Genomic DNA, 23,136 nt, shown 5'->3' with positions numbered 1-23,136 from the left:
AGTTATTTTTTTTATAAAATTATAAGTACAGACAATTATTAAACCAAATTATATGTTAATTGCGTATTGTTAAAAAAATATAAATAAAATATAAATTTCTCTAGTAAAATGTTGCCAGATTGAATAAGTTGATATTGWTAACTTGCTTTACTTTTTGTAAGAAATCGAATTCAATTAGTAAAAGACCTAAAWTAAAATATATCAAACCGTTATAAGATATTAAATTAATATTCCTAAGTAATTGTTTGCATTTATATTTCAATGTAATTATAATGAATGTAAACATGGCTTTAGGTAATRTATTTTTTTTCTATGTGGCCACATTTTATAAATTCAAAAAAAWAATCTGCTCGTTCTTTGTACAAGTCGCCGCTTCGTGCCATTCGTTGACTTTCGTTCGCCGCGAACGGTAATATTTGTAGAAATCTTAAACAATTGCGATATATATATATATACACACATACATATATACCACTCGCTTCGAACGCTTTTATTTAAAACGCATTAGGRATATAATAGGCGTTTTACTAAACAAAAGTAAAATTGCAGTATCAGTTCTAGCGATTTACTAAAGTTTTTGAAGTAAAATAGAAAAATAGTGTTCGCACAAGCCTGCAAAGTTTTTAATTAAAAAAACATTCGTGTTTTTCAATTTTAAACGGATTGTTTGATTGAGTGGGAGCCTCAAWTAATTTAAAAGCAAATTATTGGTTGATAGGATATCTCTTACTCATAATTTCTTGGTTTGAGTTTRTGGTTGTGAGGTTAAACATTTTATTAGTATTCACTTGTTTTACTTACATTTCGAACGCAAAAAAAGTACGCTCTCTATAAATCACTTAAATTTACAACGCACATATCCAGCCGTCCGTCGATTAGTGATACCTTTATAAATAAACAAGAAGTGTGGAATTAAAAGCAGACTGCATATATCAAGCGCCCAAAAGCACACACACATATACTAAAATCCAACAAGATGACCTCGACTCCACCAAAAACGGGCGAAGATTTGCTTGGCGGTAAGTAGTTTAMAATTGTGCATAYATAAATACATTTGTAWTTTATATTATCTACAACAGTCTACATGTTACATGTCTACATACTTAGATGTCGTTTTTTTTTTGTTTTGCCACGTTAATAAATCGTTGGTATTTTAGAAGCCACTCCACTCAGCAGCCATTTTTGAGAGCTTTCTCGTCCTTTTGTCTGGCATTTTTTTCAGCTACTACATTTTTAAAGTTGTTGTTAGTTTTTATTTTGAAGTGTTGTTTACCTTTTATCGGCGTCAAACCAGCGAGTATCTCTTCGTGGCTAACTTTGTTTTTGTGTATGTACATTTGTAGTTGTGTTTCATTTACGTAGGTACATACCAGTTTTCTTTCCATTACTTATCTAGTTTAATTTATTTTTGCATTTTCATTTTCTTATTTACTTCTGTATTTGTTGACTTTTAAGTGATAGTCAAAAGGTAAAATTTGGTGTTGTTTGGCTTATTGACAGTGCCATTGTGTGCCCTATTGGTTTTGAAATTATGGCTTTTATTTGCCTAAAATTATTTGCATAAATACAATAACACGAAAATTGATAATTAAATGGTTAAGAAAATCTTATTTGTACACACCGGTTTCTTTGAGGTTTGAAAGTATATAAGAATAGAAAGTTTACATAATACAAGCCTCAAAACCCTCTCCCCCCTAAAAAAAAACAGATAGAAAAAAAAAAACGATAGAATATATAAGAATAAATTTGGTTTTTCTAAAATAAAAGCAAGCTTAGAAGAGTGGCGGTGTTGGCGCAGGCGCTATTTTCGACATTACGAAAATAAAGTAGAAAAGTGAGCAGATAAAATTGGAYGCCTGTTTTAGTAAACAAGCGAATTTCTAAGGTTCATGGGTAGATATTGAATGATTTGCTGTTGGGTTATATCTTAGCTTTTGCTCATATAAGCCGCCATTTGTTATGCCAGACGTTTCCGCTTGTAATAATCGTGTAAATATGTATGTATGTATGTACATATGTACATACTATATGCATCACATCTGTTAACTGTCGGACACCACCACCTTTGCATCTGCTTTTGGTTCCGGTTTTTTGCGCCTTTGTATTAACGCCATTTTCCTGTTGTCGACACACACGTCCGACTCACCACTCAGTSCTGCTACAACGGCACGTAGTCACTTTGACTCTTGTAACGAAGTTGAAAAGCAAAACAAAAGTTTTCAAAATAAAGAGATAGGTGCTTAATATAATAAACATATTGAGCGGTATGCGAATTTTCATATATTTTCGAATAATTCAAATGCTGACCTCATTTTTTTTAGCAAATATTTCTATATTTTTTTATAGATTTTTTATTTGTGTCTTTCTTTGAATAGAGAATCAATAGATATTTAGGAAATTTKTAATACTTTTGTTATTGAATCAATTGTTATTTAAAAATATTATGTGAAATAATGCTGTTATTGCTGCACACATCCTTTACTTCTTCGTGTTTTATTTCTCCGTCTGTACGAATGCACAAATTACACCTTTATATACATWTATACACACGCATATATACTATGTATGTATGTAGGTCCATTGACGTCATAGCATTATACTATAATTTCTGCCAAAGCTTTATAAGTACGTTGTTGCTATTTACCCAAGAAACCACCATATATACATACATATATGTATGCGTTGTTGCTATTTACCCAAGAAACCACCATATATACATACATATATGTATATAAATAATTTTGTTTCGTAGATATTCCAAATGCATATTCCATGTATAGTGAAGCCACTTCTTGCTAATCAATATCATTAATGTCAATATTGCATTTTATTGTTTTTGATTTTTCTTAGAATTAAAAAATATGCATTAAGTCTCCCTTATGGTGATTAATATATGTAGCTTTAAAAACAATATACCAATTTTGTAAATTTGTAAGCAATTATTATGGGTCAAAGTCACTTGAGTTGACAATGTTCACATATGAAGCTATTTTAAATTGGATATTTACAATAAAAATTGAAAGTTTATTCACCTACATATRAATTAATATATTTATTATATGAATACAAATGTATACATTTGTGAAACAATTAAATACATATACACATGTACTAGCAAACTCACGTTTTTATATTGTTTCCTCAGCGTCGAAAAAAATGTTGTTACGTGAGTGAGTTGCATTTTTTGTTTTATTTTATTTTTACATTAGGTTATTCTTTCTATTTTATTTTCTTTTCTCAATTGTGCTAACTATATGTATACTTATAAATTAAACAATGTACAATATATTTAATTATTGAAAACTTTTCATATCTTAAAAACAAAATTGCGTAGTACTATGAATTCTTTTCTACTCGCTCCTGTCGCCATAATAAAATTTACATAAATTTTTGTAGTATAGGTACATAACCTTTCTCCTAAAGTTCTACAATATTGTTCTGTTTATTTTATTTTTGTCATATGCGGCGTTACGCTTACTTCCTACCATTTCGCGCCTGTGTATCTGTTAAGTCGATTATATATTTTCATTAATGTGGRGCAATGTACATGCACTGTATTGGTGAATGGTTTTATTGCCTCCAATCGGATACCAGCTGTCGACGTTGACTTCCTTTGTTTATTTGTTTAAAAGTGCTGTCTTCTTGCTATTTATTTTTGCCGCTTGCCGTTGATATGCTTTGTTCATTTTTATTTTGATGTGCTAATAAACTTATGAATTCTATAAATTAGCTTCACGTTAAAAATAAAAACACAAAAAAACAGTTAAGACATGTTAAGTAAAAAGCGCTAAGCAGGTACTTAAAGGTGGATTACGAATTTCACCACAACAGCTAAATGAAATTTTTACTCAGGTGAAAAGTGTGATTCATTACTCATATTTACATTTATTGCAAAATTTTCAAGTGAAAATCCTAGTTAGATATACATAAATATATGTAGATGATCAGTGTAACGAGCTGCGTTGATTTAGTCATACATATGTYTCTAACTGTCTGTATATACGCGAAGTGGTAAATCAGTTTTTGCGATATCGACCTCATATTTTGCACGCTTCCATTTTACCGGGATTGCCGATTTCGGACCACTATAGCATATAGCTCTCATACAAACTGATCGTTTTCTATGGCATATTATTCAGATCGGACAACTATAGCATATATGTAACTGCCAYATAAAATAACCGATCAAAATGTAGTTCTTGTATGCAATGCTCAAATTTTACGAAATTACGTAGGGTACGTATACGTAGGTTTTTTTTATTGTCAATCAGTCAGCTTATTAAATCTGTTTCCCACACTATGCTCAATTTATCATTATTTATTGACATTACGCGGCAATTTTCGCCTCTGCTGTATTTGTTATTACCTTTTTTTTTATTTTTTATTTTTTTTTTATTGATTTTCCACTTGTAAGCATGTGTTTTTCGATGTCAATTTTTCTAGGCTCAACTATTAACATTGGTAGCAGTGCTTTTGGTCTTGTGTAAACATATCTGGCGTAGCGTTTTGTTTTAGATCTCTTCGCTCCGGCATTGCCTCAACGTGGCAGCAACTGCTTGAGACGTCGCCACTCGTAATGTAAACATTTTTTTTTTGGCATTTCGGTTTTTATCTAACACTTTGTGTACAAAATTTTCGTTTTAACAACACGCCTCATTTTGCWCTTTTCAACTTGACTTTTGTTTACTTCTCGTTGATTCTTTAGCACTTGCARTAATTTTTACGTTTACCTCAATTTTCTTGTTAACAGCAAAGTTTATTGAACGCTATAAGCATATAATATAAAGTATTTATACATCTATACACATATGTACATAATCGCGCACAGAACAACTAAAAACTGGTACAGACACATTTTTCATAATAATTCATTCATGATGTTTTTCTACTGCCACCAGAGTGTACATTTTTTGCTTCTCTTATAAATAATTGATTTATGTATGTATGTACATATATACTTGGTTATCTGTATATGTATGCATGAAACATAGAACAGCCGGTTTTAGCGATATTTTCAGCGTATGCGGCATATTTGGCACATATTTATGGGCGTGCTTCAACCGGTTATGCAGCTACATACTTTATTATACACATAACTACATATGTACATATATACATATATACTTACTATACATTATTTGGATGTTCGCTCACTTTGAAATGAAATTCGTACCATAAAAATCAACAAGTTCGTACCAACCGATCAAAAATAACCCGGACTGACAAATAAACATGTGCTTATATATACCCATGTATTACACATACATACATACATATTATTTTTGGTTTTCTAATCCTTATGTATGTACGTTAATTTGTAATATTTTTCCTTTCATGTGTACAACTTTATCACAAACGCGTATCAGCTTTTGCTTGCTGCGTAGTAAGCCGCCACCACATTCTTAGCAAAGCCCATTGATAGTGACTTGTAGTGTTTGTAAATATTTCATCACGCTTCCACGCGCTGCGCGAAAGTCTGTATGTGGCTTTGTATAAGAACAAATCAATGTATGAWTAATTCTTTGCTATTTTTAGACACCACAAATCGACGAATACTTATACCTGTATGTATTTACATACATATATCAATACATTTTCGTTTGTTTTGCTAATTCTCTTTACGAGTACCTGTGGACGTTACGGGCTACGTTTTCTATAGATGCAACTCATTGCCTGTCCATTGTTCGCCATGTGCAGGTGTAAATGGTGTTTATATTATCATTTTGTATGCCAGTTTGACATCACGTACGATTTTCATATATTGCAGTGGTTGTCACCATGCCACTATTATGTGGCTGTGGATCTGACTGTACGTGTTGTATGTAATTTTGCGGCTTCTCGTAAGCCAAACGCATGTCTGCAATTCCTTTTAAATGTGTACCAGGCATTTTTTTAATTTATTATAGGAAAAAGTATGTGTGTACATATATACCTACTGTTTGAAATATACTTCCATTACCTAAGTCAAGACCTTAACGGCAGCGTGAAAAATTGGCTGATAGCTCAAACTTCGTATATTCGTGAGATAAAAAAACGAACTTATATTGAAAGACAGGCAGGTGTAAAAAATATAACAGATAWAATATTTTTTTAGAACTTTTAAGCTGTCTAAAACTTAAAATTTTTAACAGATCTTTATGAAAATAACATTACATGTTGTACATCCGTTAAAATTTTCGAATATCGTATGACTTTGCATTACAGCAAATGTTATATTAACAGCGTTTAATTTAATGCTGTTAAATATCAGTATGGTGAACAGAGACTGTTAAAGATGATAAAATATCATTCTTCGTATTAAGCGATAATCTGGAAAACTTTGTTGAGTTTTATCCTAAAAATAATTAATGATTTTCCTACCTAAAATTATAACTACAATGTGCGCAAACTAAGAAAGGCAAACAATAAAAAATTCGCACAGCTGCTTTTACTGACCTCTCCGCTCTGTTACAGGTATATTACAATACACTCCGAAGGATTAGTTTGCAATAGCACAAAAAAAAAAAATGAATGTAGCTTATATGCAGAACGCAGATATGTTCTAAATTGTGTAGTGCTAAATTTCAACTTGATTTTCCACATAACGCGTAAATTGTAAAATCTGGCAATATCTGTAACCAAAGTAAACAAATGCAAATACTTAGATAGCGTGTTTTGCTACAAACAACTGCATAAATTGTGGATATTGCAACACCTGTTGTTTACCTCGATATTTGAGTACCAGTCAAACCACAGTGCGATATAATTCTATAGTAATTGATACCCTGCAGTTGGTTATTGAGTATTGTCGTTTGCATTTACGCATTACTGGGCTTTAATGCATGCAATCTAAACATAAATGCAACAAAAGTATTCCATATATTTGCTATCAGAGTTTGGCTTTCGATAAAATGTAATTAAAGCTACTTTTATTAGATATATGTATGTAATAAGCCAGACATGAASCACACAATAACATGCAAATTACTTATTTACATATATTATTAAATAAACAAATATACTATTGCATACGCAACTGCTTGCGTCCTTGTACAATCTGCTTTATTTTCTGTCACACAAACGCAATAAGCTGCCCACATAGATTCGCTATGCGAAAATTTATTGATCGTGACACGTGATCGCTATACAATGTATAATAAATATAAATACGTATGCATGTGCCTGACATTCTAATTAAGCTATTGGTGTATTAGCTGCATTGTGCTTTAAATACTTTAGTAGCTCGAGGATTTTGTGCTTAAGGAAACGTGCAATTACATGCACACAAACGCTTATATTACATTTACTTTCAGTGTTCCGTAGATCTTACGTCTTTATTCGCACTTACAGCACGTGCTTTCTAACTACTTGCAGTCAATTTATTTCATATTTCAGTTGCGTACATATATAATATATATGTACATATGTAAGTACATGGAATTTATGGGTACTTTTTAACTCATTTACAACCGTTTTTACTGCCATTATTGCTGTCAGTTCTCATACAGACGTTTGCTTGCATTGGCTGACCATTTTTCAATTGYTACTAATTTACACAATATGTGTTTATGTTTGTTTTTATGTAAATTCTGCAAATAGTTGTAAGAAAAGCCAATTATAGTTACAATTAAATATTGCTGACGTCTGCTAAAGAGACCTTATTGCTACTAAGTCTTACTTAGTGAATGTTTGCGTCGTTGGCTATGTGATTCTAATATATTTATCATCTGATCAAATTTGACAAGGACTGACATAAAATTTTTTTTTAAGTATTTCAACACAAATCTTTATCATTGCCTGCAAAATAGGTTCCTTAACAAGATAACTAATACTGAAAATCTTTTTCTGTCAGATTACTTGGTAAATGAAATTGGAAAAATATTTTCTTCAAATTTTCTCTTATAATAGCACTCTGTCATAAACAGCTGATATATAGCGCTCAAACTTCAAACGAACATGAAAAGTGTTGTATCAAAATAAGAAAAAAAATATTTATAGCTTCGATTTACACGTGCTGTTTAAATAGACCAGACTCAAATTTAATCATATACCATGCATTTGTTTGCAAATATTAAACAATTTTGGTGTACTTTGTAGTTCAAATGCACTAGTCCGTGTCAAATTTGATCAGATTGTACTTATTTATTTGTATGTATTAAATGTTTTGTTATCTTTTTTAATATTTATAGTATTGCTCACTAATTCTTACTGAGCAATATATTAAAACTTTTCCCAATCAGCTATCTAACCAACATTTACCCCTTGAAAGCAAATCAACCCTATCTGCTAGTGTCTGGCAAATGTAATTTTAAAGTAAATCAACAATACTTAACATTTACATCGATAAACGTTTTTTGCGGTATTCTGAAACGTTACACATTACTTATGCATGTATTGAGAACGTTTTGTTCACACATTTGCATAATGTAATTGTTCGAATAAATATAATGTACAYGTGTAAGTTATATACTCGCGTGCATATGGTATTATAGATTTCAGTAGCGATTTGATTTCAACTCGCGTCATTTTATTTACAAATATCGAGAGTTTCGTATCTAAACGAAATGAATAATTTCAATGTACGCTCTTTTGATACATGGGGACTGTTGAAAATAAAAACAGCAAAAAGCAATAGTGAGTGGTACGACAACAAAACAGTATCAATTTCCCGCTCCTATATGTACATTAATGTGTTGTTAAATGGTAGTACTCCGGATGTCAAATTAACTGGATACATGTAGACTACTTTACAACTAGTATGCAACATATGCTCAGCTGATCAGGCGACTGACTTTTTGATAGAATTGATAGTTTCTACGCGTCTCTCAGCGAAATAACAAATAACGGTCAACAAAAGAGGACTACATAGGTAGAAAAATTCATCCTATACTTAAGCGCTGCTTGCATGTTAGAAAATTGCTTGTTCCTGTTTGTTTGAACATCTAGTATAGTTTGTTCGATTCGCCGCTCTCTAATGTTTGACRAATGCAAGATAACTACAATAAGTAGGTTAAATGGCTGACCCCTTAACATTCCGGGGGTAAAATAGCTCGGCAAATAAGTTTATAGGAATCTAATTTTTTTCTAACTGGTTGTATTACAGACAGAAATTCCATGTTGTCAGCTTATAAATTACCTAACTCATAATATTTTGCGTTACTGACACATATTCGAGCATTTGAATATACTATATCAGTATATTTGCATATATTTAATTAATATTTAAAACGATCGGGTGATAAAGTTGGTTTTTCTGTTGTTATTCTTTGCTGAACCGATTTAATTACTTTTCAAATGAGATGCTAAGGCCTTTAAAATTATCCACATTTACTTTTACAGTCTTTCGGCAAGAAAGATTTTTCTTATCACTGAACAAACTTTTGTGTAAGAACGTGTACATATTGTGAATGTATTTATATAAATATAAATATACATATATACATCTAAGTGTGTAAGCGCTATTTTTGCCTATGATAGTTTTAAAATTATGGACACAATTACATATTTGTTATTCTTGTCAATTACATATTAGTAAACATAATTACAATATATACATAAATACAAGTMTATACTTTTACTGATAATTACACTGTAAAAAATAGCTAAAGGTTAAAAGCTTAGCGCACTAACCTCAAAATGTTAATTTTTCGGTGTTTTCGTTGTAAATATATATTTACTTTCTATTCATTTATAAGCGTTATCTAATTGTGTCAACTGCCAAACATTCCAAATAATCATTAAAAATCCACAAAAGGGGAAGTCTTTCGTTTGGTGGGGAGTACCAACGCCACAGCTACCCAAAATATTAGGTGCGCACTTTCATACTTATCACAAACTGTTTCATTCATACATATGGCTATGTAGTATATAGTACATACATATGTACATGTGCACATTATTGCTGAATTTGTCACCGTTTAGTAAGTATCCGTACTGTACTTATTTGTGTGACAGCAAATTTTGAAAATTATTTTAAATGAAATGCTATTAAATTACGAATGCCCACATTCCTCACGTACAACTTGTGCAATCTCAAACAATTTATTCGTTACCTAAATTTAATTGTGCTCTTAATTTACTAGACATTTATAGGAAATAAAGGGTGATCCATCTCGAGGTTTTCTACTTTTTTTTTAAAGAAAAAACAAATAAACTTTATATTTTAAGAAAGCATATTTCGACTGATGTGATGTTTTGCTCCAAGCCCTGAATCGCAGTGGGACYATCCGCATAGACTTTACCTCTACTTGGTTCACGCGTTATAAACAAAATAAAACCTAAATTATATTTTATATCGTTTTTTCCTTCTCTTATTAATTTATGAAAATTAATAAAAGTTATGTTACGTTATTTTGCACTTTAAGCAGCGTGCACCTACATTTATAACGCACGATTTTTTGTTTGTTTCACTTTACGTTTGAAATACAACTTGACGTTTTCTATTTTTTTTTACTTTTTTTCTCTGCAATTGAATATTAAGTCCATGTTTACATTTACATTTCACCTTTAACCTGTCTGGGTTTTCACGCGCTCATATTGCCTTTCATCCGTCTGCGCCTTGTACCTATTTCATGTGCTTATCAAATGCATTATTAATTATTTTTGCTTATTTTTTTCAAATACCTACATGTGTACGAAAAGTTTCACTTTACAATTAATGAAATTTAGTAGTAAACGAAAGCRTTTTAATGATTGGAACGCTGTGCAAACTATACAAACCTCTTTGAGAATTACTGACATGACGAAATATTAGACATAATTTCATTTGAATTAAATAATTTGCACTCTTTTTTAAGTGATCATACATTATCTATGACTCAATAATCATTATCATAACTAAATTTAAAAATTACATATAATTTTATAGAAAATTATTTCTTGCCTATTGGGGCCTGTATATGCGCGAACTACAGCTTTTCAGTTTTAGAGATATTAATTTGAAATTTTGCAAACGCCATTTTCTTGGCAAGAAAATGCTCATTTGTAGAATTGGAAAACTTTTTTCATTTGACGAGATAGCTTCACGAAATTTGGCATGGATCGTTGCTTAAAGTAAAGCTACAATCTCCGAACAATTTGTTCAGATGGGACCACTAAAGAATATAGCTGCCCTACAAAGTGATAAATCAAAATCAAGCTCTTGGAAGAAAACTTTCAATTTAAGAAATGTATAAAAGCTTTCTTGCAAAACAAAAAATATATGCCAGAATCAATGATGTTCCACTTACCGTAAATGTATTGAAATATTTACATTAACCATTGAATTTCTTAACACCTGCGTCCTCAATAAATTGGTAGCAATATACATAAATATTTATAGAATTATAGCAGACATATACATACATGCATATACATACATATGTACATATTTCGAAAACGATGTATTTTTCCGGTCTGCGACTAATTTATTATTTATTATAGTTTTAGTAAATATTTAATAATATATTTTTATTTTTGAATAATAAAAGAAGAGTTCTTTAAATACTTAATAAARGCTATGCTGTGAAAGCGAAGGTGAATAAATCATATTTAAAATATAAAAATAGTAAAATTATACAAATATTAAAACAATCTGCTATTTTATGTCAGTTTAGATTAACTAATCGAAAACATCCGATAAAACAAAAATTTCACAAGTCATCTTTTTCGAAATTTCTACACATTAGTGTTGCGCAAATGTTTTCTTGCAAAAAATAAAATAAAAAACACGCACTCACACAGTTATAAAGCWAAGGTGAAGATAAATTAAGTAAAATTTGCGTTGCGGAATTTCAAATGCTAAAACGACGCAATCGCAATTGTTTAATTTATTTGCTTAGACTTTGTATTGCTGTAGTCTTATTTTTGCAGCCGCCGTGACGTATGAGCAACATTTAATTTAAATCTGTTACGCGGGCAATTTTCGAAAATGACGAAGATGAGAAAAGTCTCTGTAAATAGMGGCTATTAGCGTGGGTCGGTCAATGTCGTCGACACTTTGTTGTAGGTATTATTGTTATTGTTGATGAGCATTTTTATTTTTAACATGCATTTTATGCGCATCATTCAGAAGRTTGCCGAGTGTCGACGTGAGCGATAGATTTGGCCACAGTTGCTTATATATTTGTGTAGATACATAATATACATATATGAATGTATACACGTATATAATGCATACATGTTTTGATGTTTCTGTGTCGAACTGCGCGTGTTGCAAATCAACTACAGCCGGCATTTTCGTGCTATTTATTCCCGCAGCTTTTTTATTTATTTATCTATTGTATTGACGAAGAATTGTACACTCACATATATGTACATATAATATATAGCGCTAGAAACGTGCATCCTCTTCGTTTGTGTGCTTCGCAACTCTTGTGCAGCGTCGCCCATCTTTCTTAAACATAATTTACTTTTTGCTGCTTTGTACTTCATTTGCAGCTACAATTTATTATCTGTCAGGGGTAGTAACGAAATTTGCCGGTACTGTCTTCATATTACAGCTGCTGCAGTGACAAAAAAATATATTTTTGAAAGACCAACAACGTTTTAGAGGTTATTTTGCTAGCAGCTGTCTTCGCATTGTATTAAAACCCTTTTTTCAATGTCAGAAGCATTATTTATATTGCGTGTCTGCAAAGTATGTACATACATACGTTTTGTCAGATTAAAATTTTTTCTTTTTTTTCTTTTTTGGAATGTTAATTTTTAATGTTTATTAGTATATATGGCATTAATTTTTGTGTTTTAGTTCAAATATTTGACGGGAGTAATMAATTTCCTGACTGACAATATGAAATAATTGAAAAATTTCTTCCCACCAAAGTTTTTATGTGTACTTAAAAAAAAACGTTAACGTTAAATTCAATTGCATCGAAGTTATAATATCCTCCACAAATAAACATAGTTTCCATACAAAAACGTGTATTTGGATCGTTCRGTTTGTATGGCAGCTATATGATATAGTGATCCGATCTGAACAGTTTTTTCGGAGATTGCACTATTTTTTAAGGYAGTAACCCAGACCAAATTTCTTGAAGATATATCGTCMAATGACAAAGTTTTCCATACAGATACTTGATTCCGATCGTTCAGTTTGTATGACAGCTTTTCGCTATAGTGCGGAAATATGGGCTTATTCGGCAAATTAACAGCTTCTTGAGTAGAAAAGGATGTATGCAAAATTTCAGATCGATAACTCAACAAATGAGAGACTTGCTCCTGTATATACAGACAGAGAAACGTGGCTAAATCAACTCTTTACGCTGATATTTTATGTACATATATAAAAAAAAACGTTCCCTTTTATATGTTACAAATTTCGTGACAAACTTGTTACTGCCCTGTGCAGGGTATAAAAATATCTGTCATCGCACAAATTGTTAACGTTTTATCACAGATGCTACATTGCGTTATAATTTCAAAAATATTCCAAACATAGTGCAGTTGCATCATAATATCCATAATATCACACCAAACATTCCGACACTAATTGCGTTCGTGTGACTGAATAGAATGAATCGGAACTCATTGTTGTCGAACATACTGTTATCTGTTCTACATTACATGCTCTTGTGGTGTGCGTGCCATCTAAATAATAGAAAAACTAAATACTCATGTACATATAAAACACATACATATGTAAYAGATATAAATACATATAAATATGTGCTAATAATAAGAATGATAACTGCGGAAGAGTAACCAGTTTTGTTTGTAAGTAGAGCGGAACTAGTATGCAAGTAATTGATGTTGAGGTTGTCAATTCAGTTTATATTTATTTTGAAAAATCAAAAATCATTTCGAGGTATCAAATCACGGAGTAGCAAAGTGCTGGACACTTATGTACATACTGCAAGGGAATCACAGAAAATCGATTTTTTAAATTAAAAGGAAAGATTCGATTTTTTAATTAAAACTGCTTGACGTATTTGACAAATTCATTCACCATTGAGAAACTACACTCTCCCTAACCGACTCTCCGTACATATTATTTCAGAAATTATTTTCCAACCGGAAATATACTTTCTCCGTGACAGCTGGCACCCAAAATTGCCTGCTGGGTGCAAATTTCCTTAATAGCAATAGATGTATAAGTAATTGCTCGCAGTTTCTCAGCATATTGTCACGTTTGAGTTTCGAAGAAGAAAACGGAAATTCTAATTTATCAGACTTAACTAAGTGAAAATTGCTCTTCGTGTATCAATTACATAGTAATAGCCTGTGGGTATTAAAAATCGTGTTTGAGAAACTGCACGCGAATGATAAGGCTGCTAAGTAGTGAATTTTAAGCTTTGAGGCTGTTCAATGTATAAATTCTAGGTAAGAATAAGCAATAGCATTCTAATAACTGGATGGCGACAGTTATGAATCTTTACAAGCGTTCGTTGTGACTGATCTCAGAATTGCAACCGCCACTTTGATCACGCATAACTGTTGTTTGTCATTGAATTGTGTCATATGAAACTTTATACTTGTATGTCTGTATGTGTGTTTGCAACTTGCATCTTATGCGTCTGCTAGTTAAGTGCAAGTCCACTGAATTGCATCTATAAAAATGTAATACTACAAAATTAATGCGATAAAAGTATAACAAGCTTAAGTACATATGAAGTTTATAAGTTGTTCTGTATGTACATTTTGTGTTTGTCATCTAGTTGCATGTGCATGTAGTTGTAATAGTCACATTGCGCTGCATACGTGATTGTGATCAGTTGATTGGAAAATATAAACAAATTTAAACCATATACATAGACGCTTACATGCATGTGTGCCTTATATCGCACGCTCGAATGATCACGCAGCCTGCATGTTAATTTGATCAAGCAAATACATGTGCATGTAATGCATTAAGGGCATTTTTTCTACCAACCACAACCGCTGTCAAATCATTTTAAGTTTMTCGAAGTACAATGCTGTATTTTTTTGACGTGCTGTCAAATATTTCTGTGTCAAGCTTAACCTAAGCTTATAATTATTACTTGTTTATATTTTAAAATCTGAATTCAAATATGTTCTCTGAATTGAATCGTTGTATGAACCCAATATTAGTTTTATTCCCGGAACAATCCACATTAARCTTCTGTAACTCCTATAAGGAAGCGTCGGAGATCCTATAATGTGTACATATTCATAAATGATTGATCAACATGACCAGTTAAGTCAATTTAGCCATGTCCGTCTGTTTATATATACGCGAACTGATATTTGAGATATCGATCTGAAATTTTGCACACAAAMTTTTATCAACAAGAAACTGTCGACTGCCGACTTCCTATCGTKTGACTTCTTCAATCTACTCCGGGAGWAAATAATCCGAGCTGCAGAACTGAGCGAACTCCAAAAGCTARCTCTCCGCGATACCAGATTACAGTCTCCGGTCGGACCTTGTGGCATTTGCTACTACCAGTTAAATGACTTCAAATGTCTTTTCATTGGAGACTCATTCAAAGTACAGACACCAGCATTAACACCAACAACAAGGTCAAACTCGCAATCCCTTGCAGAATATCTCTTGCCAACAGGTGCTACTTCRGGATCCTAATCTACGGAAACAATATTTTCTCTATTCTATCAACCGAATGATATTTTTATATCTATGTAATATATGTATGTGTATAGACTTACCACCCCCTTAAGATGCAACCAGTCAAAAATTCTTTAATAACAAACCCGTTTCTTCTAATTAAATTCAATGCTGTCTCGAGAGTATGTCCGCCCAGTTTCTACTTCGCCTAATGTGCTTATTTTACCAACATCTGCCTCATAATCCAACGAGTAGCAACCTAGAAAATAGGGCTGCAGACATTTTTCTCACTTGCCGTGTAAGTAGTTGCCTTGCGAAAGCCATAATGATGGAGCTAATGTAATAGAAGACGCTGTGCGCTTAAACAAACATGTATACAAATGCACTGCYATATGACAGTAAGCCGCTAAGAGCTGTCACTTCATCCTCACACACATACTCATGGATGTGTTAGCGCGCTGGGCTGCGCCACATATGGATTGCAGTGGCGTGACAGCATGTCTATCAAACGACTCGTCAATCCGCTAGCGCTCCCAGGCCTTTAATTCCACTTTTGTTTGCAATCAAGTTGCTTTTTTTGCGCGTTTCATATGTATTATTAGCACTCGTACATAGACGGCAGCATATGTATTTTTGGTTTCGCTTGACTGCCATGATGTAGTACATCCGTTTGAACGCTTCAATCASTTAATAGTGTGGATGTTTTTGATCTACACTGTATTAAAATAAATATGTGAGAAGTACTTCAGTACTAGTCATTTTTGTCATTTCTGTGTTACATACACTAGCTTGAGACCGCCCACAAATACAAGTCTTAGTCACACACTCGCTTGTGTGGAGTTTTTTTCGTTGGATCATGCATACCTAAACTCTATGCTTTTTCATTTCTCTTTGCTATTTACTGTTATAATTAAAAATATGAGGTAACTATTTGCCATCCCCTTCAACCAACGTTTGTAACCGTTGCATACACCGTACTGTGAAATAATTAGTTACTATTACTGATGCTGATACCAAAGGTATTTATAGAATGTTGTAGATGATGCAAGACGCGAATTAGATAACACTAGCGTAGAGTATCTGTATGTATATGCATACCTAAGTTTTACTAACTATACTGATTCACCCTTTGATCAGATTTGACCCGGACTGGTTCCATAAAAAAAAATTATGTTGCAAGTGCAAATGGCACAAAAACGCACACCCTTAACAATGTGCGCAACAACGTACGGCAATCACATTTCCCTGCTTAAATTGTGGCATCCGCTGACCCACAACGCTTGCCGCTTTGTGCCATACACAAAAATAAATCTCAACTTAAAACCGCAATCATTTAAATACTAAATTTATAAAAATGCTAAATGCTTAAAATAAATTCATTAAAAAAGCACACACAACAAAAAATAGTGGGGAACGCACAGAGAATCAACGCCAACAAAGAGAGTTTTTAGTCTACATTTAAATGACTGAATGTCGGGGGCCACGTGTACATACACACATAAATATGTACATCTAGTATGCAGATTCGTATGTACCTCAGTGCATCGTTGTCTGCCAAATGATTTGTTGTGTCGCTCGCCTTGTGTGCTGGCCCGGGGTGATCGCCGAGCTTTTGTATGRCATTGAGCGCTGTGCAAAAGTTACTGCACTCTGGCTCACTGGCTCACGACGTACAAAACAACACTTGAGATAACAGCACATACACGATATTTATACTTGCATTTAATATATAGTATGCATATAGTATAGCGGAGTGACTCCTCTTAAATATTAACTGTAATTAATGGAAGTGATTTTGTTTTATACAGTCTGTGGGCATACAGAGTATATACATACATAYATATATGCGCACGCCCTTCGGAAATAAAAAAAAATACTTAACTATTGTGTTCTTGTTTTTCGCAACCGCGCGAATCGTAGATAAAGAATGCTGTTTTATTGCCAACTGGACGGCACCACGCCAGTCCGCTGTGGCTTGTCAACGTGGCTTTTATGCATGCGCAGTTAGCGTGGCATTCTGTAAAACTAATGGTTGTGTTTTTGCATGCAAATATATACATTTTATTCTTATTGTTTTTTTGTCACTCGCAAGCGCAGTTGTTGTCCTTGACGCTACGATCGCTTACATAGCCGTTCAATGACTGTTTTGTAGTAAAGCCTTTTAAAAATCAGTCATATGTAAAAAATTTACATTCGTATCGAATTATAAATATATTAATCCATACCTAGTTTTACTCGCCTACCCAGTTTTTCTTGTGCTACTTGTTTTTTATTTAAACAATATTTTGCGATTTTGTTGCATTACCACAGTGTATATTATTTACAATAAAAACTTAGAACAATTGTCAATAACGAGTGTAGTGTGATCTAACCATTACTAGTGTCAAGCGAGCAAAACTTTTATTGTAATTGGTAATGGCGACATATTCTGGTTTTAATGACTATCATAAATAATGCTAATTATAAGCTTACAATATCATAATACTGTTTTAGGTAAAAAATTCAGTCCGAATTTTTGTTTGCCAATCGGTTTCGGCTCTTTTGTTGTCAAGCAGAATTCCCGGAAACACTTATGCAACAGTCCGGGTGAAAATTGATCAGACTTTTTTTCGGCTAAGCACTGTCAACTCGGCACCATTCTCCGACATTACTTCAGAAATATTTTATATTGTTACAACTACAATATTGTTCAAGAATGTTAATGTTGTTGAATTTGATAAACCCTTTTATTGCTTTTTATTTTACATTTGATAACGTTTTGCAAGACATTAATCATCACTTGATTCGCACTTATTTTGTGGTCATTAAACTTCTTTATCATGATCGACAAGCGTCATAACTGTGCAAAAACACATCTAAGTAAAATAAAACCAAATTAGCACCACTGCCATCGTCAGCTGATACGAGAACGCACCAACAATTCGCGACTGGTCAGGTGCGGAAAGTATAATTGTTATTTATTTACAAAGTATATATGTATATAGAAAATCAGTTTGTAGCCATAGCATGTGCACGATTTATCTACTAAAGTCTATTTGCACATAATAAAACTGAAACGGTGAAATTCAAAACATAGCCACCTACGCAGTTTCATTTGATAACAATGAGGGATCGCTTCACACTTTCTTCTGGTGAGATCCAACCTAATTACAGTGCGAACTGTAGTATTTGCGAAGTAAAAAGATAAAAAAAAGCTGGGCCGTAAGAAGTTGGTTTGAAAATTATTAACAAATTTTCAGATGGCTTTTATAAAGCATATGATTGTAAGTATTATTTAAAATAATTTGTAAGCAAGCCTAATTGCAAAAAAAAACTGATCAAATTTGACCCGGATTTTTAAAAAATATATAGTATCAATTTCATAAAAATTCCAAAGAGACTCCTGAGGCAAAACAAGCATGCCAACGCTTAAACAAAGTTTCCGTAAACTTATGATTAGCTTCGTCTGGGATGTTTGCTTAACATAACACATGGTTGTAGCGTATTATTATGAAGTTAACAATAAAGGAGTGTTCATTATATTTAATTTCGATTTTTATTGCACAATAATAAAATAAAATTTTCTCAATTATAGTGGGGTGTGCTATATTTTACACCTTAAACTAATTTTTTATAGTTTTCTTTTTGAAAGAAATGTCAACAACTTTCAAGTCATTAACTTCAATGTCCTTGGTTTCATACAACCAATAATATGATTAGCTTGAACGTCATGATTGTTATTGAAAGTGAGTGTCATAAGGCTGTATAATCTGATTAAGGCAGTGACACTAATGGCCATCGTCATCTATTCTACTATCTATACACCTTCCTGTCTGTATATCTATATATAATACTCCTTTTGTTTGCTCAACTAACAATCGACATTGGCATATTCTTTTATGACGACCGGCTACAGGAGCCATTGCTGTCTGTCTCTCCTTAAAAAAAATGTGACTCTGGTATTTAAATCTATGAAAATATGTATGTGGTGGAAAATATTTCATACGCAGTTGCTTGTTTGTATGTTTATAGCATTATGAGGTTTTTGACCGCCACGAGCRGTTTTATTTTACACTCTTGTACTTATATATTAATAGATGACTATTTTCCTAAACTTTATTTCACATTTTATTTGCTTTTCTCTATTGATGGTTTATTTTGTGTATTTACAATTATCATTCGCTTCTCTATAATAAGACGTTGTGCTTTTTATTACATATGTATACATATATTTTCATTCAATATTATTATTTGCTTACTTGTCTGCTTTTACCTCACTATCCACAATTCCAAAGCAATTTCATGTAAATATATTTAAATATACTTATAAACTGGTAGTACTTAGTACAGAATATCAGCTGATCTTTATTTATATATGTACATATGTATAATTGTTTATTACCGAGTTCGTATGCACTTTGGAARGTTATATTAATTTTGAAACCACTGATATATTTCATGAGTAATGCTTTCTTGGTAGAAAAACACTAATAGATTTTTCTATGAYTGTCGTAGAACCCTTTCTTATTGAATCCAAATTGGATTTCTTACTAAATATTACAATGAAATTATGTATCGAACGAATCAAATTTGATGCGCACTGACCGTGGTACCTGATTTAATTCTCCGGTCAGACCTTGTAGCTTTTGCAACTACCTCTTGAGTACCCGACAACTCAATGACTGGTGACATTTGCCACTTGAACTTCAAATGTCTTTTCATTCGAAGGAAACTCGTTCAAAATCAATAATATCAGTTCAAGCTGAGTAGCTACGGACAAAGACTATGCTGAAATTGTTAGGCAAACCAAAAATACAGACATAGTGCATATGGATTTTAGTCGCCTCTTACGACAGGCATACCTTACCGCGGGCAAATTCTACCCCCTGCCCGCTGGGGGAAACACGTATGGTACATTTGGAAACTTTACTTTTCTTYTGTCCCTCTTTTGATGAATTAAATTGCTGGCATTATTCTTTTATAGGTTCGTATTCGTACATAGGTATATACAAGTACAGATATTGCTCGTGTTTGTTTACGTTCTCTATATATGTATGTATACTATGCATATATATGTACATATACAGGTACATATGTATACCACCAATTTATATGCAATTGCGTCTTTTATGTTTCAATATGAGTGATTTAAAACATTTCTACTCATTTATTCAAGTAAATGAGTATATTTGCTCAATACTTTGTATAAGCTTTGTACATATATTTCTATATTTGTTTTCCTCTATATATAAGTACTATTTTGCATTTGTTTTCAATAATATTTACCGCCTTTGTTGCTGTTGACGATCCATTAACTCCATGAAAATTTGTTTACCAGCGCAAATATACGTAAGTTACACGTTCTGTTGGGGGCCGACAGTCAGCTGCTGTTGATTCTCTTTGTTATTTATGAAATACAATGATGCAAAAAAAATTGTGTGCGATTGTATATGAGACCAGTCTTGAGTCTTTACGATAAGCCTTCCTGGTGTTGGAGTGTGTGTCCATTAGAGCGCCACTCAGTAGACAAAAGATAATTCAGTCAGTCGGTGAATTTATTGCAGTGCAGCTGGCTATATCTGTATATCGTGTATCCGCTTTCGTTGAAAGACAAAGAGCTTTTTGACTCACAGATTTTGTTTTTACGTGTTGGTTTTTATACTTATTTGTTGTTGTCTTCAATTTCTTTGTTTGCTGCAGTTTTGCCAGCAATATACACTATTTTGTGTGTTTTTGTTGATAAATTCGCATTGAAATTGTTGCAGTTGTGCGCATTAACCAGCATATCTGATATTTAAATAAGTATAATATATTTTTTGTAAATTTTTTTTTTTTTTAATAAAATTTTACTTGTTTTAAAATTTTTCGTTAATATTTTTAGAATCTTGGATTGAGCTGAGCAGTGCCGCTACAATGGCTGGCGTGAAGAGCCCCGATAGAATCACACCATTGCCTTTCGCAAGTGGCGAGGAATATTTACGTTTGCTACGCGAGGCGCAACGCGAATCAAATCAATCCAGTCGTGTTGTCTCCCTAGCCAGTTCGCGACGTGATACACCCAGGGACAGGTATGTGCCTAGCATTATATTTTTTAACCATCTTTTTCTTTAAAAAAAAATATATACTTATGCTTTTTATAGCCCGAAATCACCACCCAACAGCCCGAATACCGAACTCACACCTGACGAAGATCTCAAAAATGTTTACATAAATTATTGGAGCAAGGTTTGTAGCACTAACTATTAGGATTTTAAAGCTTTCTAAATTTAATATGTATGCATGTACTCATTGTAGGAAGGCGATAGTCACAAAGACACCGATTGGCTGGATGAATGGAATAGTCGACCGGATCAACAACCACCAAAGTATGTGTRAGCAAAATATATTATATATGATATCTTAGAGCATATGCAAGTGAATGGCTCAAAGTTTAGCATAAAATTTAAAAAAGTTGCTAAATATTAGTTAAATTTAATTTGTAATTCAATAATAATTTTAAAATTTTTAAAATTTAAAAATATTGCTAATAATAATTTTTAAATTTAATAATAATTTTTCTTTTTAACAATTGTCATTTTATTTTGCAGAGATTGGAAATTCGAACATCCACAAAAGAAAAAAAGCTCAGGTTATTCCATACGTTTGACTCGCGTAGGCAAGAACTCGCTCTTTTCCAGAGAAATACTATACTCGCTCATTCTTTCAAATGTACTATCCTTGCTATTGGGCGCTGGACTAGGGTAAGCATATCTACATATATTATTTTTAATAGTCATTGGAAAAATATATTAAACTAAATATTTTTTTGCAGCTTGTGGCTGAGCAAACGTGGCATCCTCTTGACCCGAGTCGTCATTGACTGAACTGAATGTTAAAGAAAAGTGATTTATATACATATTATTCTAATTTTATATCTTTAAACGGAGCGAAATACAAAATTGAAAAATTAAAATAAATACGAGATGTAATGCAAAAATGTTAAGGAGCTAACATACAAGAAAGAATTAAACATATTTTCATACCAACAAAACGAAGAAAGAAGAATAAAAAAAACAGTGGAGATATTTATAGCAAAGTAATGCACATCTGACTTGGCGTTAAGAAGATAAGCGAATTATTTTTAATTTCTTCAATTTTCATAAACACATACTAACGTGTACTGCACACATGGCAGTATTTGTTGGGTGTAGCACAGCTATGATAATCATTGCAGATGATGAAAGCGAACAACAACAACAACATGAAAGCGAATTACATTTTATATTGCAATGTTATTGAAAAGTAATTTAATTGTAATTGCACATATGTAAATACATGCATATGTGCCCCATGGAAAATACTAGTAAAATTAACGCTGTGTGATTTGATTTAATTGCTTGTCATTCGACAGCTAATCAACTTTTGAATTTGAAAATAAGCTTATAAAAGTATTTGACAAATCACATATGCGGAACAAATCTTTGTATATGAAAATAATACAAAATATATATACAAACCTATTTAAAATGTACTAACTGATCGAAACGTGCGACACAAGAGTGGGCTCAGGTCTTTTATTATTACATATATTATACCGAATTTTTCAAACTTAAAATGCGATTTATTATTCTTACGAAAGTGCTTTGTATTTGAACTTTTTTACRACATTTATTATTAAATAAATATATCTAAACTAT

The 23,136-nt window shown here is 32.3% G+C and overlaps 1 protein-coding gene across 3 annotated transcripts; it reads left to right on the top strand.

Moving 5' to 3' along the window:
* The first annotated feature begins 379 nt into the window (after positions 1-379).
* Positions 380-23,136, top strand: LOC108971953 (BCL2/adenovirus E1B 19 kDa protein-interacting protein 3). Of its 3 annotated transcripts, none has more exons than XM_018938317.1 (6): positions 380-1,019; positions 21,342-21,528; positions 21,601-21,685; positions 21,755-21,825; positions 22,048-22,200; positions 22,272-23,136. In XM_018938317.1, the coding sequence occupies exons 1-6, from the start codon at positions 977-979 to the stop codon at positions 22,321-22,323; spliced, it is 591 nt and encodes a 196-aa protein (XP_018793862.1). In that variant the 5' UTR covers positions 380-976; the 3' UTR covers positions 22,324-23,136. The 3 variants fall into 3 exon arrangements, with proteins under 3 accessions (XP_018793862.1, XP_018793864.1, XP_018793863.1); XM_018938319.1 differs by lacking the exon at positions 380-1,019 and adding an exon at positions 21,017-21,108; XM_018938318.1 differs by lacking the exon at positions 380-1,019 and adding an exon at positions 21,122-21,262.

The sequence above is a fragment of the Bactrocera latifrons genome, unplaced genomic scaffold (assembly GCF_001853355.1).
Source record: "Bactrocera latifrons isolate USDA-ARS-PBARC rearing strain unplaced genomic scaffold, ASM185335v1 scaffold_37, whole genome shotgun sequence".
In the NCBI taxonomy this organism is placed as follows: domain Eukaryota; kingdom Metazoa; phylum Arthropoda; class Insecta; order Diptera; family Tephritidae; genus Bactrocera; species Bactrocera latifrons.
Note: the sequence above shows the minus strand (reverse complement) of the source record. Positions and strands in the feature narration are given on the sequence as shown.